Source organism: Anolis sagrei, chromosome 1 (genome assembly GCF_037176765.1).
Source record: "Anolis sagrei isolate rAnoSag1 chromosome 1, rAnoSag1.mat, whole genome shotgun sequence".
In the NCBI taxonomy this organism is placed as follows: Eukaryota; Metazoa; Chordata; class Lepidosauria; order Squamata; family Dactyloidae; genus Anolis; species Anolis sagrei.
This window is the reverse complement of record NC_090021.1, coordinates 126,880,998-126,908,475: the sequence shown is the minus strand read 5'-3', so window position 1 is coordinate 126,908,475 and position 27,478 is coordinate 126,880,998. Positions and strand designations below refer to the sequence as shown.

Genomic DNA, 27,478 nt, shown 5'->3' with positions numbered 1-27,478 from the left:
TCTAGTATGTGCAATGTTAGGGGGTAAAGGGGGGTGGGGGATGGGGCGGGGGTTAGATAAGTAGGCAGGGTAGGCAGGTAGGTAAATAGACAGGGATAAATATGAATTAAGAACTTAGGAAATGTACGTAAGAAAGTAATACATATAGAAGGAAGTATTCAACCAATAATAATAGTAGCTCCTTTAACTTGTATTATGTATGTAAGGTATTTGTCGTGTTTTGTGTTTTGTCTTGTTTATCTGTTGGTGCTGTCCAAATCTTTTTCAATAAAATTTTTTTAAAAAAGAAGTTCTTCCATCAAAGCCCTCTTGAAATAAAATGTGGGTTCTCATTTCAATGGGCTTGTCAAAGAGAACTTCCCAATAGATGTGCTGAGCCAATCTCCTGCAGATGATAGGTGGTTTCAAGGATGCTCCTCTCTGATTGGTGGAGAAGTAAAAACATGCTTCCTTCCTTTTATTAGTTGTTAAATGCATGAGGTATTTATACCTTTTTTGTCCAAGCGGCTTAAGATGGGACACACAGCACTTATTTCCCCCCACTTCTCTCTCCACAATAAAAGTAATAGTGGTCAAGGTTGAGTCAGCCAAAGTTGTCCAGTGAGTTTCATGGCTTAGTAGGGACCATAACCTGCATCTCTCAAGTCTCAACACAATACTGAGTATGCTATCCAATGGCTCTCCACTGGTTTTCCACCCAAGTGCTACATGTAGGCAGCTATGAAATGGGTCTGTCCTTCTTACTAACACTCCAATCTATATAACACATTCTCCCCCTGCCTTTATTAAAGGGAGAAATGTGGTACTATGTGCAATGAACACACAAATAACTAGATGTCAATATGCCATGCCTTCTTCATACAACAAGCCACCCAAATGACATGCTTCACCATGCAAATAGAAGTGTTTTTGAATAACGGATTGGGCCTTTAAAACCCAACACATGAGTGCCAAATGCAAATAAAGAAAATCCATGGTGTTGAGAAGCTTGAAGGGCCTTCCACACAGCCCTATATTCCAGAATATCAAGGCAGAAAATCCCACAATGTCTGCTTTGAACTGGGTTATCTGTCGGGCCTTCCACACAGCCCTATATCCCAGAATATCAAGGCAGAAAATCCCACATTATCTGAGTATGGACTCAGATAATCCAGTACAACGCAGTTATTGTGGGATTTTCTGCCTTGATAATCTGGGATATAGGGCTGTGTGGAAAGGCCCTGAGACATGCTACTTTTTGATCTTGTTAAGATTCTGCATAGTTCTTTGGCTCCATCCTGTTTTGTAATTCAACTCCCACAATTTATAACAGCTGGTAAAATGGCTAGGATTTTGGGGAGTTGAAGTCCAAAATAACAGGAAGACCAAAGGTTGGGAACCAGTCATCTACACTGACCATGAAATGAAGTTCCAATCTGCATTATATGGCAATGTAATTGACCCTTTTCTCTCCTTCACACATACACATGATACAGGCAGTATTTTTGTATGATGGGTGTGCACATAAATAACACTACATACACAATGATAAATACTGCTCCTCTTGGTGTTTGATGATCTTTGGAGTGCAATCAAAATCAAGGATATACTGGGATATTTGTCCAGACCACCTTAAGGAAGATTGCTGGAAAGCTAGCATCACTGGAACATGGTACTAAATTTCACAGAAAGAAATCCAGGGTCATATTTGGACTACAAAACATATTTATGGTGAGTTCAGAGTAGGGAGACTGAAAGTATTGATGCTACTACACATGTTCTTTATCAAATTCACAAACAAAATTCATTGTGATGTGGCAGGCAACATCATTCCAGCCCCCAGAGGCTGTAATTTCCACGCAGTCCTCCTCATCATAAGCATTGTTGGGTTCACCATTGCTCCATTTGTTGAAGGTCTGCATGGGGGATCGGTCTGCGTACACAAAACTGCCTTCCTTCTCAAGGTCATTGATCCCAATGAAAACGCGACTGAGGCCAGCTTGGCTGATGTACGAAGCAATGAGGCTATTGGTGCTTTCGTCTTTGGGCATACTCAGTGTACCTCCACGTCCTTGGCAGTAGAGCTGGGCGTCCATGTACCTCTTCTCTTCTTTCACCAGCAAGTATGTCTTATTATCCGTCTCGCGCACACCAGCGACAGCTGCGGGGGAGGGCAGTGCTGAAAAGTGAGCACTCGCATTTCTATAAACCAACTCTATGCACACCATATGGGATAGGCACAATCAACCGAATACAAAGCAAACAAGACTCTTTTATCTCTATCTGCAACTGTTTATAAATCAGCAGGAAGAATGCTTACGTGGACATCCTTACCTTTTTTAATGAATTTTAACTCAGTAGTCAGAAGGGTCACTTGGTTATCCATTTTACCAATGGCTGTCCGTAGCTGGCCACATTCACATGGAATTCCTACAAAATTGAGGTGTAAGTTCATACAGGCATTTGCACAATAGCTCTGCAATTCTTGCCGGCCCTTTAAATCACTGCACATTATACAGTTTTGGCACATCTGTCCTATCACTCCAAGCCCTACAATACTTCACTGAAGGTACGAAACTCACAGGCTTGATTGAAACCTTGTCAAAATGTTTACTCCTATATTTACTCCCAGAGTTGTCTCTAAACATGATGTCAGTCAGAGAAGTCTGTGTAACACTATGTTCCGTATTACATCATTGCAATTTCTGTTCTCAAATACCCTTTCTTAGTTCTATTTATTGGAATGAGTGTGTTTGCATCTGGTTGACACTAGGGAGAACTAGAGGTATCAAAAATATTTACTAACATTGCTGCTTTTTTATTGATGGGTTTTCCTACTCCCAGTGAACTAGCAAAACCAAAGAGTCCCATACAGTTCACATTTTACTTGTACATCACAATCAGGGAGTTCCACTGTGATAGAAAACAACAATGACAAAAACAATTACAGCACAATCCCTGATCTGCAGGAGATATGTCCCAAGACACATAAACACGCTGTGGATACCTGAAACTGTGGATAATAGGAAACCTTACATTTTTATTGTACTTTAGTTGGATGTCATATGATCACACTGAAGGATCTAAAGAAGAGGCCCAAAGGACAGGGAGGGCAGGAATACTTTTTGGAAATGGATAAGTGACACTGTGGATAGCGGGGAAGTGCTGTAAATTTAAATTATAATACTGTAGTTGTCTGCAAAAAACTGTACTTGTAACATGCCAGATGTGACAGTTTTGTGCAAAACCAAAGTATACATATGGCATTATATGCTCCTAAAATAACCAAGTGATTTGTAAAGTGTGCTTTTAAAAAAATTGTGTCAGAAGTGAATTGAGAATATATTGCAAGTTATTTCTAGTGTGAGAGAATCAGAGAACAAGACATTGCAGGGGAAGCCCAGATGTGTCACCATCCTGTGAGAGGCTTCTCTCATGTCCCTGCATGGGAAGCTGCGGCTGACAGATGGGAGTTCACCCCATCTTGCGGATTCGAACTGCCGACCTTCAGATATTCAGGTTTAACCCCTTGTGCCACCATGGCTCCCAAAGTGTGCTAATATCACATTTTCTTTTCTTTTCTTTCAATAAATGATTAAATCCTGCACTTGCTAAAGAATGGGAGGTGAAGGTTTTATTTATTTGTGTGTTATATATTCAAGATTTCCAGATATTTTACATCTCCAGTCCCATTTACCTGTTGTACATTTAGACTCAATGTGTATTCCACCAAAGTTTTGGCATTTAGGGAATTGCAAAAGTTTTCAGTTGCTTCCCCAGCATGCTTATAAGTATTGTAATTTCACCCTTAATACATAAGTATTCTTATGAGTTTTTAGAGAATACAGTGATGATGCAGTTTACCTGGATCTCCATTAGGACCAGGTGGGCCAACGTCCCCATTATCTCCTTTTGCTCCTAAGTGGGGGGAAGGCAAGTTAAGCTTTTTTGCAAATTATGGATGCTCTTGCAAGAAATAATAAGATTTTTAGTATTGAAAGTGGGAGAACATATTCATTATAAATAGAAAAGCAGTGGGAAGAGACAAAAGAGAAAAGAGAGAGAAAATGCATAATTGGAAGGAAAAGGAAACATCCAAAATATATAAAAATAATTAAAAAAATAGAAAGAGACAAATAAAAAGAAAAAAAATGGTTGACTTCCATCTAATCTTTGAGGGTCTTTAATGTTTTTTTCTATATTATAAAACAAAAAATATCGCTTCCCGGTTGGTTCTTCTTTAACTGTGATTTACTCTTTTTTGACCTTTCATGTTAACCACAGGAGACTTTCTCATAAGCTTGTTTGTTGTTTGGCAGAATAGGTTTTTTTAAAAGAAAAAAATAAACCACTTTTTGTTAAATCAAATTCAACAGATTTAAAATGTACTATTTTGTACAAAAAGATACCTTTTGAACCAATAGGACCAATTTTTCCATGTCTTCCTATGCTGCCTTTCTGTCCTTTGTCACCCAATTCTCCTAGAAAAAAAACACAAAAAATATAAAGAATTAAAAAGTAATCTTGGGTCTCCTGTGATTCATGGTGTGGAAAAAAGGAGTTGGCACTTATTTTACTTGTCCTTTGTTGCTGTTGCCTTTCCCAATGGCAGCAAAGGCACCTGTAAGACTTGGGGAAATGAAGAGGAATTAGGCTCTGATGTTTGACTCCAGCACCCAAGCCTGGCTCTAACGTCCCGCTCTGTCATCCAGGCTTGGTTCTGATGCCTGGAAAGGGCACCAACATCTGGCTTGGATGTTCAGACATGGCTCTGACATCTGGCCTCGACATTTAGACACAACTCTCATGCCTGAATTTAACATCCAAACCCAATACTGGCTCTCAGCTCTGAAGTCTTAGTCCAGCTCCAACAACTGACTTCAACATCCAGGCCTGGTCTGATGTCAGCTCAGATGTCCAGCTCCAGTATCCATACTTGGCCCCAATATCCAGCTGCAACATCCAATGCCCAGCTCTGACACTCCATGTATCTCCGGAATCCAGATCAGGCATAGTTCCATTATCTAGACCAGGTTGAAGTGTCCAGATCATGCTGCATGCCTGGAACTAGCTCCTGTATCCTGAATTGGCATTAGCAACTAGATCTGGCCTGGTTAGTCATCTGGTTACTCATCTACATATGTTCTAATCAGAGTACAGGATAGAGGGTCAAGATTATGGGTTAGTGCTAGAGCTTAGGGACTTACGACCTCATCATATAGGCTAAATTGCCTGTCATACACTGATTCCTCTTCCCTTCTGTGATGGAGCCCACCAGCTCCCATCCCATGACACATATCTACTTCCAGCAGGGCTCCATCGCAAAAGGGAAGAAGAACTAGCATATGTCACCATGGTGGCAACATGAGAGGCTTCCTATGTTACATAGAGATCAACGAAGCTGGGCAATGCAGGGCATGGGGCAACAGGTTCTCCATTTGTCAGACCACCTCAGATTTGCCACAATGTGTGGCAAATCCTATTGCCAATGTGATAAGGTCCTTAGAGGGTTAGGGCTAAGTTGGATCCGTGGGAATCCATGCCTGCAGCCATAGTGACAAAAAGAACAAAGGTAAATGTAGACCGGCACTAAGTAGCCTATTTAGATAGGCCCTCAGGAAGCTCTCCTGGTCAAAACTTGACCACACTAGCAATTGGGAGCCATTACATGTCTCTCCCATCGTGTATATAATTGGTGTTTTTCACAGTAAGAAAAAAAGAGAAATGAAAAACAAGGGAGGTTTACAACTGGAGAATGCTATTTCCAAACCAAACTTTAAGAAAAGAAGCAACATAAAATCCCCTGATCTGCACCGTCATGTTTCAGATGGTATCAAGAAGATACTGTAAAGTACACAAAAAAATTCAGACCAGGCACATCAAAACAACATAAAAATGGCAATAATTTCCCCGCAAATATAAACTGAGTGACGACCTCCTATTGGGCCCAAGTAACACATTCTGGGAAAAATTACCAATCCGTTAAGAAATTAGCTAAACAACTCTGGCCTCTGCTCACTATGGCAATGTACAAGTGTGTATTTCCAAAGCTTTCTAAACAAACCTAGCTCACCTGGTGTACACATTCAGTCATTGCCAAAATATGACCAACTACCTGCCCATTGCAAGATATTTTCCATAGTATTTGGCTATTTTTTCATTGGCATATACCTGTGGTTCTACAGCTTCAAAAAATAATTTTAACTAGATAGGAGGAAGAAAAGAGAAAAATTGGAAAATTCGGAAAGTATTTGTTGCAGAAAGCCATCTCTGCAATTAGACGGGATTAGTGGGTGGCCAGTGCTTTAAAGCAATATAAATTAAGAAGCAATTGGAAACAAAACAAAGAAGTACACTGCAGCTCTAAACCCTTGGACCTCTACTAGTAGTCTTCAATGCGTTTTTTGAGGCAGCTGCATTTGAAATTAAACAGCCATGTGTCAAGCCCATCAGGGAAACTTTATTTATGTAAACACAATTAATTTGCTCCCTGTGACTTAATGCCCTTTCTTGTAAACATTATACAGTGCATTTAGCAATGGCAGCCAGCAAAGGAAGTCCCTGAGCCATTTGCACTTATCTCATAACCTTAAGAAACACAAGTAATTATTGATCTTCTCACACATTGAGTCTCACATTCCAGGAAACTTTCCCATTCTCCACTCCTGAGTTTAACTTATGACAAAACTAGAAGCCGGATTTTACAGAGTTTTCAGTCAATGTCCTTCTGTGTAGTGTGTAATATGCTTTGAGTAAGAAGGCTGCTTGACATATTACAAAATGTTTGCATTAAGACCACATTGGTCTGCCCCAACCTGGTACTTTCCATGTTTCCAGCATTCCTGACCATTGATCATACTAACTGGGGCTGATAGGAACTAAAGTCCAAAACATCCCCAAAGGGAAGACTCTTGTATACAAAGCCACACACTGTTACTTACAGAAGGGCATACAAGACACATAGATCTCTGTGTTGCCTACTGCACGTGGGGTGCATCTACACTGTAGAATTAATACAGTTTGACACCACTTTTGCTGCCATGGCTTAATGCTATGGAATTCTAGGAGTTGTAGTTTTACAGGGTCTTAGCTTCTCTGCCAAAAAGTGCAAGTGCCTCACCAAATTGCAAATGCCATGAGTGCACAGCAGTGCATGGCAGTTACAGGTGGTGTCGAACTGCATTAATTCTACATTGTACATGCACCCATGGGCAATTGTAAGAGACTACAACCAGTACCTTTGATGAAGTCCATCATCAGACATACTGCATGTGTCCTTGTTTTGTTCATTCGTTCAGTCGCTTCTGACTCTTTGTGACCTCATGGACCAGCCCACGCCAGAGCTTCCTGTCGGCCGTCACCACCCCCAGCTCCTTCAAGGTCAAGCCAGTCACTTCAAGGATGCCATCCATCTATCTTGCCCTTGGTCAGCCCCTCTTCCTTTTTCCTTCCATTTTCCCCAGCATAATTGTTTTCTCTAAGCTTTCCTTTCTTCTCATGATGTGGCCAAAGTACTTCATCTTGGCCTCTGCTATTCTTCCCCCCAGCAAAGGATAGCCGCCTTGACATAGCACTGGAGCTTGAGCACCTAAATGATGTCACGAGCGAAACCATGAAGGGCCACCCAAGACAGGACAGTCATGGCAGAGAGGTAAGACCAAGCTCGATCCCTGGGGAAGGCAATGGCAAACCACCCCTTGCCAAGAAAACTAAATGGACCAGTACAACCAGAGATATACAGTATGTAAGAGACTATAACTAGATACAATTTCTCAGTATGTATGATGAAGTCCAACATATGTAAATCTGAAAGTGCATAAAGTGACCCAACCTCTGGGCTTTTACTCGAATGGCACAATAGGGATCACAACCGGCATCTTCTCTTACAGCAGCCATCTTTTTTTCTCTTTCTGACAATGCATACGAAACAGCAAAAGTGAGATCTGGATGGCCAAAAGCTTTCCATTAATGATTTTAGTTTCCTGCAATGATCAGAGGCATTGTGTGAAATTTAAGACAGATCAAGCTAAGTTAAGCTTGTCACTATAGTTGTCCAAGTCCAAAACAAGAAAGCAATACAGTTATTGCTATTTATTTGTTTGTTTACCTTATTTCTACCCCGCCTTTCTCAACCTCGAAGGGGATTCAAGGCGGCTTACATGTAGGCAATTATTCAATGCCTTAGAACACATTCAATTCCAATAAACATTAAAATTAAATTAAAAATTAATACAGATTAAAAACATTACATTTGATATTAAAAACAACACCCCGCCCATAATCGTAGTCCAGGGCTGTTCCAATAATCATTGCATATATTAAATGTCTGTTATTGCACTGCACTATTCTCCAAAGGCTTGATCCCAAAGCCAAGCTTTCACATTCCTTCTGAAGGCCAGGAGGGAGGGGGCTGATCTAATGTTGCTGGGGAGGGAGTTCCACAGCCGAGGGGCCACCACTGAGAAGGCCCTGTCTCTCGGTCCCACCAGTCACTCCTGCGAAGAAGGCAGGACCAAAAGCAGGGCCTCCTCAAATGATCTTAATCTCCGAGATGGTTTAGTTATTTTTCTAGATCATGAGGACATTTCAAAGTGAAAAACAATGTTATATGTCAGAATAATGTGGAGTTGTTGGTGTTTGCTTTTGTTTTGTTTTTTGCATAATGACCATTGTAGACCATTTAAAACGCATTCACTAGCACAATTTTCAAAGTTTGGACACTCCTCTTGTCATTTCTATGGTGTATCTATCTTTTCTTCTCATTTGCTAGATGTGTTATCCTTTTTTACCTGAATATCATACTTTGTCCAGCTGTGGCTGATGCTTAAGGTATCAGGCTGAACACCATTATCAGAAGCTGCCCTTTTATCAAAAGCTGCCCTTTATTACACTCATCTTACAACACCAGGGCTTTGTGACTGTGACCTCACAAAGGGAATATTCAATCTCAAGATATGGCTCTGAATTGCAAGGGATAGCCCCAACCTAGCAACTGCACATGTGGAGGTAATCTACTGTTTTGCTTCAGTTTTATCAAAAGTATAACAAAAGGGCCATAGGCTGTCAGCACATTTATTTATTTTCAATATATTTTTACTACAAAGGCAAAGTACTTTGCAGCTTTTTTAATCTCAGGGGCCAAATAGTTTGGCCGTATTTTGGATGATATGAACCGTGTTAAATGGATAACCATAGATAATGGCTAAAGCTGTCTGCCTGAAGCTCAAAAATGTAAAAACAGAAGAAACAAGGTCTGCCTTTCTGTCATTAAAGCTATCAACCCAAGCAAGAGGAAAAGGGGATGGCGGCACTGGTTTATGTGGATGGCAACCCAGTTTGCTTTGGAGCAGGTCATGCTATTTACACTCTGCCTGAAGTGTAGGGCTGCTTCAAAGTATTGGTGAAACTCTGGAACATTTCTGACTGATTAAAATTGGGTGAAAAATGATTTTGCCCAATTTACCCTGCATTAAGCACTGTTAGGCCCCCTCTACATTGCCATATAAAATCCAGATTATTTGTTTTGAACTGGATTATATGGCATTGAAGACTAATAGAATCCAGTTCCAAACAGATAATTTGGATTATCTGCTTTTAATCTGGATTATATGGCAGTGTAGATCCAACCTCAGTCTCTGGACGTTATTTAAACAACCAGGAGTGACTTCTGGTCCACTTCGGGTTTTAGGACTAGTATAAACAAACCCTAAGAAAGCTTGCAATAAGTGACTAGGGCCCATCTACGCTGCCATATAAAATCCAGAATATCTGCTTTCAACTGGATTTTATGGCAACATAGACACATACTATCCAGTTCAAATCAGATAATCTGGATTATATGGCAGTGTAGATACAGGTTTGGTCTTCACATCAGGATGATATATAAGGTAATATAATATAACAGGAAATCTAACATCTTTAGGAGTTATACCTTTTTCTCCGGGAGGGCCAACTCGTCCTGGGCGGCCTGGGGCACCCTTTTCCCCCTTTTCTCCAGCTTCCCCTAGGATGTGGCAAAATGCAAAATGTAATAAACAAAATATGTTTTATTCCTTATTCAAACACACATATTGATTTGCAATTAATCCTGTGTCATTATTACTCTATCCTGTCCTTTAATGAAGTCCACCAGAGAATATCTGTATATGGGAATCTCTCCATTGAGCCTTGGTGGAGGAAATTTGCTCGGCAATCTCAGGGCCCTTCTACACTGCCATGTAAAATCCAGGTTATCTGCTTTTATAAGGGACCTGAGGATGGCCCCAAACCTTCCCAGGGTCCCCAGTTCAAAGCAGATAATATATATAATCTGGATTATATGGCAGGGTAGATCTAGCCTCAGTTTTCAAAAGATATCCATCTTTTATGAGAAAAGGCAGACTTTTCAGAAATATCATTGAAACTAGGGGCCCTTTCACGCAGCCCTATATCCCAAAACATCAAGGCAGATAATCCCACAATGTCTGCTTTGAACTGGGTTCTCACACTCAGATAATGTGGGATTTCCTGACTTGATATTTTGGGATATAGGGCTACATGAAATGGCCCACAGACACCCCAACACACAAGATTTATGCTCCAAGTATCTTATAGTTTTCCACTGGGCAGCAAGAAAAGAACAATGGTAAAAGAGGGAACAAAAAGGAAAAGCTGAAGAAAGGGCTTTGACTCTTCACCTGTAGGACTTCCACATCATAATAACTATGCAGCCACTTGAAAAAGCATCAGAGATGTTTCAGGCGCTTCCACACTACACTTAAATGCATGCTGAAGTGGATTAATAAACCCAGCTTTGGTGCACATTTAAGTCCCCACCACTCAACGAACAGGTTTTCCGGGGGGGGGTGGGGGGGGGATGTTTTCATGCCATCCTGCTAGCTACCGGGATAGCATGCAACCACCTCAAAGGAAGGCAAAGACAAACCTACTCTGAAAAAATCTTGGCAAGAAAACCCTGTAATAGCTTTGCCCTAGGGTTACCATTAAATCAAAAATAACACGGGGAGAGAGAAGAGAGATTGGATATGTCCAGGAATAAGCACACACTATGTCAATGATAGACTTTACTGTTTTTATGGACATGAACCTTTCTATAAGATATTACATGGGATAGACTCAAAAGGTTATGGAATTTTCTTACAATAGATGCTGACAAGATTATCAAGGGGACAGCTAACAAGAATATCAATACAAAAACTATTATAAAAGATAAAAATTAAAGGCATTCAGTAACAACAACGTAATCTGCATTTGCAGGAATACCAAAGCACAAATATTTTGCAATAGATGTGAGAGCAATGCAGGGCAATGACTTTCTGTACCAACACAACCACTCAAATGACGTTATCTGATATCAAATATGTTAATTAACTCCAGTTGTATTTTTCATTTTTCCTTCTTTTAAATACACTGATCTCAAGGTCAGAGGTGGGATATTCTGGCATGTGAGTTTCCACAAACTATTTTAACATGAAGGATGGGGCTAGAGGGCAATATGTTGATGACTGGCCAGAACTAACCCTGGGGAGAATGACACATTCAGGGAATATAAATATAAAACAATGTTTCGCAGAAAGTCTTGTTCTTGCTTTGTGATATCTTTCTACAGATACATGTTGGGGTGTATCTACACCAATGATTCCCAAACTTTTTTTGACCAGGGCCCATTTGACCAGGGACCCCTTTGACCAGGGGCCACTCTCCAACATTAATACCAAAAAGATTATGAATCGGTTTTTGGTCAAGTAGATTTGGTTTTGTTATTTGGGGTGCTGATTCAGAAAACTGCATTGGCTAGACCACATCAGCTCTAGTTTCTGATACAGAACACACTCCCAAATGAGGTAAGATAGGCTCCCTCCCTCCAGGCCTTTAGAAAAAAACCCCTAAAATCATGGTTTTGGAACCAGGCCTTCTGTCAGTAGATGAATGCAGCATTTTAAAGGGACAGTCACTGGAAGGGTGATTTGACTGACGAGACTGTTTTATTGTTTTAATGATTGTTTTAATGCTTGTTAATGTATTATTTTAAATATGATTTATGTCTAATTGTGGTTTTATCATTGTAGTTATAGTATTGGCACCATATTGGTGCCCAATGTAAGGCATTGAATATTGCCATTATTTATGTGTAAACTGCTTTGAGTCCCCCTAGGGGTGAGAAAAGTGGAATATAAATACTGTAAAACTAAATAATAAATAATATGCCATCCAGTATTTGCCATCTGCTTGCCCATAGAAAACTATATTTAATAATCTAGAGCTGATGTGATCTATCTAATGCAACTTTTTGAATCAGCATCCCAAATAACCCCAGGAACAGACACCAATGTGCCCCGGCTTCCAGGCGCCACGTGGAACAGCTCCGCTCAGGGGGAAGGAGGAAGAGGAGAAGCAGCAGTCAGGAGGCTTGTTGTTGCACCTTTCATGGGTAGACAGCCTCTCCCCTCTCAACATCCCTGTTGCCTCAAGTTCTATAAAAGACCAGTTGCTCTCGTTGCAACGGTGTAGTAACGGTGAGGGCATTGACTATAGTTTAGTTCTTGCAGACCACTGATGGTCTACAGACCACAGGTTGGGAACCACTGGTCTACACTGTAGAATTAATGGAGACTGATACTATTTTAACTACCATGGCTCATGTTATGGAATCATGACAGTTGTAGCTTCACATATGCCTTAGCCTTTGTGCCTCAACAAACTACAAATCCCAGGATTCCAGAGCAGTGATCTTTTCGGAACATCCCAAACCAGCAGTGCTCCTGAATATTATTCTTAAGGGTTTGCTGTTTCATTGTCATGAGCCAAGAAACTTCCCAATTCTCTTACCGGACTCACTTGTCTATAATCATAGACCATTTCTGTATATCACATTTCCTAAAATGCATAGCTAAAACAACAAATAAAGAAATACAGTAACCATACTTGCAATTATAATACACAATAATAGATAATTTGGAGATATGAAATGTTTTGCAATGGTTAAAGAGCCAGCAAAGCAAGCAAAAACAGGATCTTATGCATCAATTTAGAAACAAATCAATGTATTGTAGCAAGGGGTTTTATGAATTATAACCCACCATGTACATATAATGGCACATTGTAGAATTAATGCAGTTTGGCACCACATTTACTGCCATGGTTCAATGCAGTTTTTGTGTGGTGAGGGACCAGCACTCTTTGGCACAGAAAACTAAAGATCTTGTAAAACTATGGAGCCATGGGAGGTTAAAAAGATGTCAAACTGCATTAATTTCAAAATCACCCCTAGTCTTTAAAGATGCCACTGGACTCCAGTCTAATTGCAACACAGTATGAATTGGGGGATCACTGTAAACAAGAGGACAAACATAGAGAAGGAAGGATTGACTGGTCATGGGAATAGGGAGATTCCTTTACCTTTGAGGCCTGGAACCAGAATCTGCACCGAACAGGATTCTTCCGCAATATGTTGAGCATATCCAGTTCTTAACAGAGACAGGAAGGTAAGGCCAATGACAGAGACCAAGAAAACCAGATCACTCCTCATAATGAGTTTATTCCTGACTCCTAAAGAAAAGAATGATAAACAGTTAATTGGGATTCCAACAAGTTCCTGCCATTGCAAAATAAGTATACAAACAGTCTTTTACGAAAGTAAGAGTCAATCACCTTGTCCCATCTGTAGAGATTTTTTTTAAAGACGTGCACTAGCTATACATGGAAATTTAGAAAATTTTGCCAGAAAAACTGTTCCAAAAGATTCTCAAATTTCATCAGGTAAAAATCCAGAGCCACTGGTGGCACAATGGGTTAAACCCTTGTGCCGGCAGGACAGAAGACCAACAGGTCGGAGGTTTGAATCCAGAGAGAGCGTGGATGAGCCCCCTCTGTCAGCTCTAGCTCCCCATGCAGGGACATGAGAGAAGCCTCCCACAAGGATGGTAAAACATCAAAACATCAAGTCATCCCCTGGGCAATGTCCTTGCAGCCAGCCAATTCTCTCACACCGGAAGCAACTTGCAGTTTCTTGCAAAACTGCAACAATTGAAACAATTGCAAGTATTGCAAGTATTCTACTTTTGTCCTCAACTCAGGAGAAGCCCAAATTTTCAGTAACAGTGAAATTGAAACTTTTGGAAAGGGAAGGTTAGAGAAATGTAATGGCTTTGAGGGAAGAAAGACAAAGAGAGCAAGAGGGTTTCACTACAGCAAACCATCAACACACTGATTGGAGGGAAAAAGTTGGCAAGCTATCTCTAAACCCAAGAAATGCATATTGTGGGAGAGTTCAATTGACAGCTCCCCTTGGGAAGCCAGGCTTGCATTTTCACAAACCCTGGGAGGGTTCAAATGAGGGGAAATAAAACAATTTAAAATGAGATCCCAAGTACAAATACAGGCAAATGAGATTCTGAAAATACAAAATGTGTGTGTGTGTGTCTCCAAGTTGCCTGCTGACTTATGGCAACTGCATGGTTTTCTTAGGCAAAGAATCCGCAGGGGTGGTTTTGCCAGATCCTTCTTCTGAAATATAGCCTGCCAACTGGTTTTTTTTAAACTGCTTCTCCTATTTTCAAAGAATACAAGTCAAGTTACCCATTTAAAAAAAGAATAATACAGGGTTAGTCAAAATGAATAGGCCAATAAGAAAATTAATTTTAGACGAATGTATGTTTATTGTAACCAAACTACAGCTACGTATCGACAGAGAAATTATCAAAGTTTTGTCTCACCGTAACACGCGCCACACAGTTTTTTGCGGAACGTTCAATTCCATGGAAACACGATTTGTCGACTTCTGGGGACTTCGTTGAAAGGATGCACGAATGGATTCCACTGTGTCTTCGGAAACACGCGGTCGTCCTGTGGTTTTACCCTTGCATAAGCAGCCCGTCTCCTCAAATTGCTTTACCCACCTCGCAATGGAATGTCGATGAGGTGGTTCCTTGCCATACTTGGCTCGAAATTCTCGCTGGACCGTAATTACTGACATTGTTTTAGCAAATGTCATCACACAAAACGCCTTCTCTTTGCCTGATTCCACCATTTTGAAAACAGCGACTCCTAGCGACGCCTAGCGGCATTAACGTACATGTGTGTTGCTCAAAAAAAACTTTGATAGTTTATCTGTCGCTACGTAGCTGTGGTTTGGTTACAGTAAACATACATTCGGGTACAATTAATTTTCTTATTGGCCTATTCATTTTGACTAACCCTGTATAATAACCCATCAGCTATGGGAACATGAAAAGGCTTGCCAATACACACACAAAGAGAGATACAGCAACAGAAATTTAAACTTTGGACCCATCTATACAACCATATAATGCAGTTTGAAACTGCATTGTATGGTCAACGTAGACTCATAAAATGCAGTTCATCAGCACAGACTCATATAATGCTGTTCAATGGCATAGTACACTGTCCATATACAGTAATGCAGTTTCAAATGGCATTATATGACAGCGTAGATGATGCCTCTGATGGCATCTACAACTATCCTCCACTAAGAATTGTTTGATTGCTCACAGGGGAAGAAAATTTATTTATTTATTTATATTTCAAAATTATATGCCACCACTCCCCTAGGGCTCGGAGCGGCTTACAAGAACAAACTAAAATCTAACCCAAATTAAACAACATATCAAAGATCAAAAGCCTGTCGAAACAAATATGTCTTACAAGCCCTGCGGAAAGCCGATAAATCCCGCAAGGCACGGACTTCTGGTGGCAGAGTGTTCCATAGCGGTGGTGCCACTACTGTGAAGGCTTTGCGTCTGTTTGCTGTTAGACGCAAGGTTTTAAAACTGGATTATAATTCATAAATGTCCATGTACCTAGATTTTAAAAACTAATGGTCTGATTTATTTTACCATGTTTAATATGTTTTTACTTTGGTTGTTGTATTTTATGATTCTCCTATTTTAATATGTTTTAGTTTATGGGTTGCTTTGCTTTTATGTTTTTATGGACATTTGTCCCACATTTAAGCTGCCCCATGTCCCTTCTGGGAGGTGGTGGCGAGATATTATTATTATTATTATTATTATTATTATTATTATTATTATTACAAATTAAAAATTATACATGCAATTACTGAGTTATAGGACCTTTTCTGACTACCATGAGACCTCTAAAGTGTTGAAGTTTAGAGTTAGATTGTAGCCAGGAGGACTTTGTGTTGATGCTTTATGTTTCTTGACCCAATGAAAATATGGGCCAACTTTATTGACAAAAGTGTCTTTAAATCATGGTTCACTGCAACATAAGACTTTCACCCCACTTTGCCCCAGTACATCACCTTGCCAGGGACATCATTTATTCCAATATCAAAAATCAGTAGATTGGAAGACTGAAAGAATACTTATCTTCCAACACAAAAAGAATTACTTTAAAGACTTTTGAAGTGGCAGAGATAGGCAAATTGTAGGATTTGAAGACTAGGTTTTATTGTTTGTTTCTTTAAGCAAAAGTTAAAATGTTAGTTAAGTAGTAATGAAAATCTTATTGTACTAAGACAATACATCAAGTTTTAATTTTGGTTTCTGTGAGTTTTCCAGGCTGCATAGCCATGTTCCAGAAGCATTCTCTCCTGATGTTTTGTCCACATCTGTTGGCAGACATCCTCAGAGGTTGTGAGGTCTGTTGGAAACTAGGCAAGTGGGGTTTATATTTCTGTGCAATATTCAGGGTGGGAGAAAGAACTCTTGAATGCTTGAGGCAGGTATGAATGTTGCAATTGCCACCTCACTTGCCTAGTTTCCAACGGACCTCACAACCTCTGAGGATGTATTCTTTTCATGTGATTTCTACTCTGGTCCCAAACTCTACATTCAAGAAGTAAGCCCAGGTATGCATCTATTTTGTGAACTAAAGTAAATCTGTATAGGCATTGAGGATCACAGGAAACCAAATAGAGTGATTATTTTGCCTCTCCATTTAAAGAAAAAAACAGTCTTCAGATCCCTAATATATAAGCAGCTTTGAACAGCTTACCACAAGTATCCGAAAGATTAGAGAGAAGATATTAATAGGTCAAACAATGGAAATATAACTGCAGATAATCTAAGATGTGAATACATGAACAATCTTAAAATGTTTCCATTTCAGAGGAATGTGAGAGGATTTCCAAGGATTTCCAACTTAAGACGTGGCTTTAGGACCAAGCTTTTGACAATTGGAACAGTGCAATGAATGACTATGAAACAATGTAATTGACAAAAGGAACAGCCCTGGATTGTGTTATGGTTGCCATGATTTTAATTGTTGATTTTAATAATTCTGGTTTTAATTGTTTGTTTTTAATTGTAGTTGTTTATTTGATATATGTGTGTCCGGCATCAAATTGCTACCTGTTGTACAGCCGCCTTGAGTCCCCTCCGGGGTGAGAAAGGCTAGATATAAATATGGTAAATAAAAAAATAAGTAAATGCCCCAAATTTGTAAATTAGTACATACAGATTCTCCATCACTTATTGTTCTTGATGCCTGTGCATGTGAAGATTGTCTTTTATAGATAATCAGTCTTTATAATTGACAATACAAGAGAGAGAACAATATAAAACCCTTCTCATGGCCTTTTGCAACACAGTAGAATGCAAACTCAGACTGGATCTACACTGCCATATAATGTAGTTTGGAACTGCAATGTAGACCCATATAATGCAGTTCAGTGCAAACTAGATTATATGGCAGTGTAGATCCAGTCTGAGCGTAACTGTGAAACTAAATAGGATTTAGGATGTCTGGAGAATTATAAGTTGCTTACCTGTAACTGTAGTTTCCTGAGTAGTCCCTGTGAATTCATACATGTGGTATTCGCGCTTGCGCAATACAGCTATCGGAACCTTCTAGAAGAGATGTTTCAAACCCGGCTAGGCCCGCCCACCCTCCCCTCGAGTATAAATGGCCCGTGGGCGGGCCTAGCCAGCAGTTCTCTCTTCCGCCGCAGAAGCAGCAAGAAGGATGGCATGAACTCGAGGGGAGGATGGGCGGGTATGTATGAATTCACAGGGACTACTCAGGAAACTACAGTTACAGGTAAGCAACTTATAATTTCCTGTCGTAGTCACTGTGAATCATACATGTGGTAGAATAGCGAGCAGTAGTAGAAGGCTGGTGGGGTTCATGCCACCGCAGAGAAGAGAACCGCTCGCCCCAATTGAGCTTCCCGTGCAGAGACAACATCCAACTTATAATGTCCGACAAAGGACAGAGGAGATGTCCAAATGGCTGCCCTGCAAATTTCATTGAGGGGAATGCCCCTCCAATGGGCAGTTGAGGTGGACACTGCCCTAGTAGAATGTCCCCTAACTGGTAGTGGTAAGCTCTTGCCAGCTAGTTTATAACAAAGGTCAATCATGGATACAATCCAAGAGGAAAGTCTCTGTGAGGAGACAGGCAAACCCAGCATATCTGGGCGGTATTTAACAAACAGTCTAGGGGTTCTCCTTAGCGAAGCCGTCCTGTCCACGTAAAATGCCAGGGCTCTACGGACGTCTAACAGGTGTAAGCCCCTCTCCAGGGGAGTAGTCGGGTCCTGAAAAAAGGCTGGCAGGATCAGTTCCTGTGACATGTGGAACCTAGTGGCTACTTTTGGCAAAAAGGCCACATCCGTACGCAAGACCGCTTTGTCTCTATGAAATCTGAGATAAGGGGAGTCGGCCCGCAAAGCACACAATTCACTGGATCTCCGGGCCGACGTGATAGCTATCAAAAATGCTGTTTTCCATGAGAGGTAAGAGAGGCTGATGGAAGCCATGGGTTCGAAAGGGGGCCTCATCAAAGCGTTCAGTACCAGCTCTAGACTCCAGCCCGGAACCACTGGGGCTGCAGGAGGTCTAGTGTTCAATACTCCCCTTAGGAAGGTCTTAACAAATGGGTCTGCGAAGCAGGAAGGAAGGCCAGATTTTCTACGAAACCAGGAGATCGCCGCCAGGTAACATTTAATTGAGGAATATGAGAGGCCCCCATCCAGGAGGGACATCAGAAAGTCTAAAATTAAAGGTGTCGGTGACACAGTAGGATCTGCTCCTCTAGACCTAGCAAAGGAGCTAAATCGCGACCACTTATAGAGGTATGAACGTTTGGTGGAGGATCTATGTGCCGCCGCCATGATGGTAAGTATAGGTTCAGGTAAGTCTTCCACAGGCGCTACTCCGGTGGCAAGATTCTCCAGGCGGTGAGTCTTAGCCTGCTGACCTCCGGATATAATACCTTTCCCCCTTGAGAGGTTAGGAGGTCCGCTTTGGGTGGCAGTCGAGTGAACCTCCCCTGGGCTAGTTGTTGCAGTGGGGCAAACCAGGGCTGCCTGGGCCACCAGGGGGTTATCAGGATGCAATGGGCTCTGTCCGCAAGGATCTTGGCAACAACCCTCAGCAGGAGTGGGAACGGAGGGAAGGCATACATCTTGTGGTTCGACCACGTATGGAGAAACGCATCCCCTAAGCAGCCCTCCTGCGGAGACGCATGAGTCCTCGCGCAGAACTTGGGGCACTTCGCGTTGGATCGTGTTGCAAATAGGTCTATTTCCGGAGCCCCCCAAGCTCGAAAGAGTTTGTGGGCCTCCTGCTTGTCTAGGGACCATTCGTGATGGGTTAGGGGGTTCCGACTGAGGGAATCCGCTAGCATGTTCAACTCTCCCGGTACATGTGTTGCTATCAAATGGATGTCCCTGTCTATGCACCAGTTCCAGATCCTGATGGTAAGGGCTAGGAGGGCTTGGGAGCGTGTTCCCCCTTGTTTGTTGAGGTAATACATGGTTGTCGTGTTGTCTGTGAGGACATGTATTACCTGGCCGGTGACTACTCTTTCGAAAGATTGTAGTGCCCTTTCTACGGCCATGAGCTCTAGTATGTTTATGTGTAGAGCGCTTTCGTGGGCCGTCCATGTGCCGTGAGCTACCAGTCCTTCGGAGTGAGCCCCCCACCCTGTGAGAGAGGCGTCTGTGGTGACTGTCCTTGTGGCTCGTGGGGCGTGAAAGGACATTCCTGCACAAGCCCAAGAGGCATCCGTCCAGCACCGGAGCGAGGAGCGGACCCATTGCGGTAGGCAGAGCTGTGTGGAGGGGCTGTCCAGCAGTGGGTGGAACCTGGACAGAAACCAAGATTGGAGGGGGCGCATATGTAACCTGGAGTGGCGGATGACCGATGTAGTAGAGGCCATATGTCCCAGGAGCACTTGGAGGTGTCTGGCCGGCACCTGAGGGGCTCTCATGGTGTGTAGCACCAAGTCGCGGAGGTTGGAGAAACGGTCCCCGGGGAGGAAGGCTCTCTCGGAGACGGAGTCCAGGATCGCCCCGATGAACTGAACTTGTTGAGACGGCACCAGGACCGATTTTTCCTTGTTGACGACGAGGCCTAAACGCTGGAGGAGAGACAAAACCGTAGAGATATTTGCGTGAAGCTGAAAACGGGATTCGGCTACCAACAGCCAGTCGTCAATATAGGGGTAAACAATGACGCCCCTGGTTCTGAGGTGAGCAGCAACCACCGCCATGCATTTGGTGAAGACCCGTGGGGCAGAAGCGAGGCCAAACGGTAACACATTAAAACAATAAGTTTGACTTGAGACCCTGAAAGCAAGAAACCTGCGGTGGTGCGGGGCAATTGCTATGTGAAAATATGCGTCCCGCAGGTCCACTGTTGCGAACCACACGCCCTTAGATAGTAACGGGGTGATTAAAGAAAGGGTCACCATTCGAAACTTCTTCGATCTCACATGTTTATTAAGCAATCTGAGGTCCAAGATGGGACGCAGCCCACCGCCACGTTTGTCGATCAAAAAGTATCGTGAGAAAAAACAGTACAAACTTGTATCAGGGTGTACCAGCGATATAGCCCCCTTGCTTAACAGTGTTTCAACTTCAACTAATAACTGAGGGGAAACTGAGGTTTCTCTCACTTGGCCCACCCTAGGGAAGTCATCAAACTCTATGGAGTAGCCCCTTGAAACAATCTCTAAGACCCAGGCGTCAGAAGTTATATTGGCCCATTCTTCCGCAAAGGGCGCCAGTCTATCCAGAAAAAGGGGGTTTGTTTCTCTTTGCGGGTCTAACTGAGGGCCGGGGGCACACTGGGGGTATGGGTTCATAACTTGGGTGCTAACTGTGGAAAGGGCGGGTGGGCACTGCTGGAGGACACCTCGCACTGGCAGGTCAGCATCAAAGACGCTTCCTGGAGGCTCCTGGGGCTTTGGCCTTGCCCTGGAAAGGATTAGTCTTAGGCTTTTGAAAATAGGGGTTGCGACGCCCTCCCTGGAATCTGGAACCCCCCCCCTGCCCTGTTTCTGAAGGGGCCAGAGAATGAGCTCCCAAAAGGTCTGCGGTACGAGGAAGGAGACTGCCACCTGGCCTTGGGTTGGGGGTACGGTTGCCACGAATAACCGAATTTTGAGGCTGACTGCCTAACATCTTGCTTTTGTTTTAATCGGTCATCGGTGTTGGGGTTGAACAACCCTTCCTCGTGGAAGGGTAGATCTTCCGCCAAGGCCTTTCCCTCTTCCGAGAGGTTTGCTGCGCGGAGCCAGGCATGGCGCCTTATGGAAGTGGCTATGGCGAACAAGTTTCCCGCTGTTTCCGCCATGTGTTTGGCGAAGTCCTTTTGTATTTTGGACAGCGCCAGGGCCTCCACCTGTAGGGCTTTGGGGAGGCGTTGGCCTTCCTGTGGAAGGGCTTCTATGTGGGGCAGCATTCGATTCCAAAGAAAAGTTTGGTATCCACTTAAGTAAGTCGCATAATGCGACATACATGTAAACAGGCCAGCGGATAAATGGGCTTTCTTCCCTAATGCCTCCAGTTTTCTCCCCTCTCTATCTGGGGGGGTAGTAACCATGTTCTTAGGTCGTTTAGTTTTAATGACTTCGGCAACGACGGTGTTTGCCTTCGGGGGGGCCACCACCCACTTTGCAGTGGTCATGTCAATCTTATACATGGCATCCAATCGCTTGGGGACTGCCGGCACCGACGACGGGGGCAAGTCCACAACCTTAGCTAATTTCAAGAGGTACGGTAGCATGGGGAGGGCCGACGAAGGGGACGCATTTTGCTCCTCTGAAGGGAACATGGGGTCCTCCACATGCTCCGGTGGTTTAGGGGCAGGGATGTCCAGGGCTCTAGCCATCCTCTCTATGAGAGCGGCAAATTTATGGAAATCAGGGGGCAGAACAGCAGAGTCATCAGCTCCCTGAGGATCCAATGGCTCAGAATCGCATTCACTGTCCCCCACCTCCCCCTCTTCCTGGGCCGGGGCCTCAGAAACCCTTACAGGTGTAGCCCCCGGATGGACCTGATCCGACCCTTCAGGGTAGAGCAAAGGTTGGTCCACTATGGGTGGTAACTCCGTAGGCAAGCATATAGAACGATCGACCAAGGCATTGCCCAGAACAGGCACATGAGACAGTCCCCTCACAGGTCTGCACAAACTACGGTCGACGCCAGTAAAGTCCCCACCAGTCACATTAGGTGAGGCCCGTTCAGCAGCAGGGCCCGTACCTGTTTGCCGGGCAGCGTCCATCATTGGGGGTGCTATCGGCCCCAAAGTCGCAGATGAGGTGGGCTGGGTTGGCGCCGCACCAGCAGGCCGAGGAGCGCCTTGCTGCAAAGCTTGCCAGGCCGAAGGAGGCGGAGGGGCCGGCTGCATCGGAAGCGGTAGAACAGACGGGATAAACACAAGCTGGCCCGATGGTCCCATCTGCCAGTAGCCCTGAGGTTGGCTGGGGCTAGGCCTATGGCGCCTTCCCGAACGGGAGCGGCATGCCCGCGAGCGCCGCCGACGCCTGGAACAGCCAGAAGAAGAGGAGGAGGAGGACGACGAAGACGAGGAGGAAGAGCGACGGGAGGAGCGTCGGGACCGGGATCTCCTTCCAGCTGAGGGGCGGTACCGTCGGCTCCGAGGAGCCCGGCTTCCCCGCGACGGGGATCTTGACCGCCTCGGTCGCCTGCTCGATCCGCGTGAAGGCCTCGAGTCCTCCAGAGGGGGAGGAGCTTGCGCGGGCATGCGCGGAGGAGAGGGGGCGGGCAGCAGCGCTTCTCCCTCCAGTGTCAGGAGCCCCTGTACCGCGCCTGAAGATTGGCCCACACTGGCCGGTCTCGGAAGCGGAGAGGGAAGCCCTCCAGAAGGGTCGACACAGGTAAGTAGAGGCGCATTGAAAACGCCTCCGAATGCCTGGCTTCCCGAAGCAATAGGCTCTTGAAAGGTCGCATCCATTGCTGACTCCTCTTGCGGAGAGGGCTGTCTCACAAGGGTCTCGCCCGTCTGCGCACCCGAGGCATCCACTGATCGCGCCCGATCGGAGGGGGAAAGCGTCGGCATTGCCGGAGTCACTGGGGAAGTAACATTCGACCCCCTTTGCCCCAATGGTCGGGCTGGAGTTTCCACTGCAGACTCTGCAGGCGCCGCCGGAGGGCGCACCAGCTCCTCCTGAATCACTCTCGGGAGGGAGGGGGGAGCGGCGGCGGTGGAAGAGGGGGCGATTCCCGCCCTTTTAGCTGCCGCTTTTTTGCCCGCAATCTTCTGGCGGCCATTTTTTGAACCGTTGTCCTTGGGATTTTTGGATTTCTTTTGGGACAAGGCCGTGGCTTGGGCCAAAAAGGGGGCCGCGGCCGCCGCGGGCGAAGCCCTCTGAGCTGAAGCTGGCGGAGGTAAGAGGGCCCTCTCATATAAAGCAGCCTTAAGACGGACTTCCCGGTTCTTCCTTGTCTGCGGGGTGAAGGCCAAGCAGACTGCACACGATTGGGTGAGGTGACCCTCTCCCAAACAAGTGAGGCATAGCGAGTGTCCATCCATATCAGGGTAGGTGTTAGGGCACCTCGCACATCTCTTAAAAGAAGAGGTCGCCATGAGGGCGTTTCGGACAGAGTCTAGAATAGTCGACAGTCCGGGTCAAATTAGTACTAACAACAAAGTCCAGGGAAAATCCAATGCCTTAGTCAAGTGCCAGTCCAGTCAGAGCCAAGAAAACAATCGAGATTAGTCCAAAGCCGGGGAAAAAGCCAAAGTCAATTACCAAAGAGAGGTTCTCGAGCTGTCCTTGCTAGATAGCGCGGAAAAGAGAACTGCTGGCTAGGCCCGCCCACGGGCCATTTATACTCGAGGGGAGGGTGGGCGGGCCTAGCCGGGTTTGAAACATCTCTTCTAGAAGGTTCCGATAGCTGTATTGCGCAAGCGCGAATACCACATGTATGATTCACAGTGACTACGACAGGAAAATAAGATTCACACATGCAGCCAAAACTGGGGCAGAAAGACAAATGGGGAGATTATAACAGAAAAGACAGGAAATACAGAGAAAAGAGAGGACCAGGCTCAGCCCATTCACATGAATACACGTAAACAGAGATCTTGACGAAGGAGTCAGTGTACCAAGATTCAAAACACTGAGTTTTTATCTTGAAGGCCCAATTTCCTCCTCCTTTATTTCTAGGGACTTCCCTGTCAGTGTGACAGTTGATCCTGATGAAACTTTGAATACATTGAGGTCTACATTCTGGCACTGAAACAACCAAGGCTGAACCTTGATTTTAAGCTGGAAAATCACATATTAAAATACTTAAATCTTTTAAAAAGGTAAAGGTCCTGTGACATTAAGTCTAGTTGTGTCCGACTCTGGGGGGTCGGTGCTCATCTCCATTTCTAAACTGAAGAGCTGGCGCTGTCCATAGACGCCTCCTAGGTCATGTGGCCAGCATGACTGCATGAAGTGCCATTGCCTTCCCGCAGAAGCAGTAGCTATTGATGTACTCACATTTGGATGTTTTCAAACTGCTAGGTTGGCAGAAGTTGGGCCTAACAGCAACAACTTACCCTGCTCCCCAGATTCGAACTGCCTACCTTTCGGTCAGCAAGTTCAGCAGCTCAGTTGTTTAACCTGCTGCGCCAACAAGGGGCCCTTATCTTTTATCCATGCCTAAATGATTTCTACCCAAATTGTGTCATTACCTTTCTAGGATTACTTAGATGTTCTTCAGCAATATTAATCCAGCAAGTTATTGAATATAAAGATGATTATGACATTGGATGTAAGACGCTTAAATGACAAGAGACAACTTTCCCTTGATACCTGCCAAGATGTCACAGATGAAAACTGAGATACATGTGGCTGAGCAATAACAAGGTGTAGTCAAGATGGCCAAAGATATTACTTGGGGCCCTTCCAGACAGGCCCTATATCCCAGGATCTGATCCCAGGTTTCCTGCCTTAAACTGGATTATACGAGTCTGCACTGCCAGATCATCTGGGACAAACAGTAAACCTGGGATCAGATCCTGGGATATAGGGCCAGTCTGGAAGGGCCCTGAGAAACAACATGCAAGTTAGGAGAGGCTGCAGCAGTTTGCTTTTGCCTGAGTCAATAGGGAAGGGCTTGATTCCCCCGTCGTCTCTCCCCTGTTGACTTGAGTGAGGACCATTTGTCAACGTTGAACTCAGTTTAAAAAAATTAATTAAGAAGGAAAAGGAAAAGAAAGAAAAGCTGAAAAAATGGGAGAGCAGAAGATTACTTGGGTCTATCATTGACAAACCAATATAGTCGAAGAGTATGTTATCTGCCTCGTGCTTATAGGATGTGGCAGTTGAGTCTTCTAAGTCCTTACTTACAGGAAGTGAAAGAAATCTGCCCCTTGGAAGGGAAATTCACTCCTGAAAGAGTTATTATCACAGGGAAAAAGGGTCCTTACTGAAGCTTCATCACCAATCCTTGTTTTCACAAGCTAAATTTTTCAAAATCTAATTGTCACATTGACAGAAAGTAAGGTGGAATTTTCTGAACAGGGCACACACAGCAAAAGAAATGTCACAGGGATGTTAAACCTAACCCTATGATATCCAAAACTAATATATATATATATATTGGGTGGAATTACACTTAAAATGTACCTGGTTCCGACTGACATACAAATTCAACTTAAGAACAAACCTATAGAACCTATCTTGTTGTAATTGGTCATTATAAATAGTCTTAACAACAACAACATCTATAATAATAATAATAATAATAATAATAATAATAATAATAATAATAATAATTTATTTGTAGATCACTCTATCTCCCCAGAGGGACTCGGCGGTTTCCAACACACATGGCAAACATTCAATGCCAAAAAAGGAAAAGCATACAAATAAATTACATCAAAATAGACCACATCAAGGAATATAAAAACAACTTGACTTTAAACTTAGTTGCTTAGCTCCACTTCAGAACTGAATGAAGCTCAGAAACTCTCCTCACTACAATCCATAGGCTGTCTTGTCTTAATTTCAGGAGCATTGAAAGAAGAGAGGACCATTTTTACTTGTTGTTTCTGCTGTTAATGGGATTCAAAACATCTTCCCAGTTTCCAAAGCATGACCACCCATCCGCTCACCACATTCTCCACAGGAGTCAGGGAACTATTATTTTGTAAAACCACTGCAGTGGTTTTGATATTTTAAAACCAAAGCTAGAAAACATAGTCATATGAAGAAGGAGAACTGCTAAAATCAATTTTAAATGCTTAATATATTTTCAGTTTTAAAAACACAACCCATCCTTTAGTATCTGGTGGATTTAGATTATCTAGCTCACAACAACAGCTTCAGACAATACTGTGGGAGCCTGGAAATATTACTTTTGGGTACCACAACTCCCATGGACACAGTTTTGCATTAGCTGGATAGTCTGCAATGTGTGGTCACAACATGGTAACATTTCTGGAGCCATGGTGGCACAACGAGTTAAACCCTTGTGCTGGCAAGACCGCTGACTGATATGTCTGTGGTTCGAATCTGGGGAGAACAGGTTGAGCTCCCTCTATCAGCTGCAACTCCCCATGCGGGGACTTAAGAGAAGCCTTCCACAAGAATGGTAAAACATCAAAAACATCCGGGTATCCCCTGGGCAACGTCCTTGCAGACGGCCAAATCTCTCACACCAGAAGCAACTTGCAGTTTCTCAAGTCGCTTCTGACACAATTTTTTTTTTAAAAAAAGAAAACAACATTTCCAAACTGTGACTTTCACTCCTATTTTTAACTATAAATACCTCCACCCAAATTCCATTGTAAAAAAAAAAATCCCTCTGGAGTTGATAGTAACAGGTAAAGGTAGCTGCCCATGATCCACACAGACATCCCCAACCCATCCTCTCTCTGCTCTTCCAAAACCTTTGAGCCTTCACTTACCTTTATGATGGTTGAAAAAACAAGCACTGCCGCACAGCCTCTGCCTGGAGGGATGCCACACAAATGAACCTCATTGCGACTATTTACAAAAGCCCCGATAGTTTTTAATTTGAAGCGGAATTGTCTTTAGCCTTTAGCAAATCAGACCCAACAGTTACAGGAGCGTTATCTGTAAACAGCTTCCTGTTTGAAACGGTTCAGCTGTCCAGCCGGACAGTAATTAGGAACCAAATGTGTGGGAACTCTCAAACAGCCCATGATGTAAGCTGCTTCTTTTGGCAATGCACTTTTTTGGGAATGCAGAATGCCTCTCTGTTCGCAACTCTCCTTCCCATGAAGAGACTCCGGCCGTTAACTGTTTT

At 43.6% G+C, this 27,478-nt stretch overlaps 2 protein-coding genes across 3 annotated transcripts; both read right to left on the bottom strand.

Annotated features, from left to right (window-relative positions):
- Positions 1-1,593: 1,593 nt before the first annotated feature.
- Positions 1,594-27,478, bottom strand: COLEC11 (collectin subfamily member 11). 2 transcript variants are annotated; one of them, XM_060788057.2, is made up of 7 exons: positions 27,117-27,478; positions 13,378-13,527; positions 9,911-9,982; positions 4,389-4,460; positions 3,844-3,897; positions 2,314-2,409; positions 1,594-2,158 (listed from the first exon to the last, which is right to left on the bottom strand). In XM_060788057.2, exons 2-7 carry the CDS (start codon positions 13,505-13,507, stop codon positions 1,749-1,751), a joined length of 834 nt encoding a protein of 277 aa, XP_060644040.2. In that variant the 5' UTR covers positions 13,508-13,527; positions 27,117-27,478; the 3' UTR covers positions 1,594-1,748. The 2 variants fall into 2 exon arrangements, with proteins under 2 accessions (XP_060644040.2, XP_060644048.2); XM_060788065.2 differs by having other exon boundaries at positions 1,594-2,140; positions 27,117-27,475.
- On the bottom strand, positions 21,077-23,798 carry LOC137095836 (uncharacterized). The gene has a single exon (XM_067463039.1). The coding sequence runs from the start codon at positions 23,796-23,798 to the stop codon at positions 21,180-21,182; it is 2,619 nt and encodes an 872-aa protein (XP_067319140.1). The 3' UTR covers positions 21,077-21,179.

Excerpts from the sequence above, each read along its gene's own strand:
- COLEC11 (XM_060788057.2), bottom strand. The coding sequence starts at position 13,507 with ATGAGGAGTGATCTGGTTTTCTTGGTCTCTGTCATTGGCCTTACCTTC. Across the intron at positions 4,461-9,910 it reads TGGCCCTCCCGGAGAAAAAG|GAGAATTGGGTGACAAAGGA; the intron begins GTATAACTCCTA and ends TTTTTTTTCTAG. Across the intron at positions 2,410-3,843 it reads TGGTCCTAATGGAGATCCAG|GAATTCCATGTGAATGTGGC; the intron begins GTAAACTGCATC and ends TCAATTTTGTAG.
- LOC137095836 (XM_067463039.1), bottom strand. The coding sequence starts at position 23,798 with ATGGCGACCTCTTCTTTTAAGAGATGTGCGAGGTGCCCTAACACCTAC.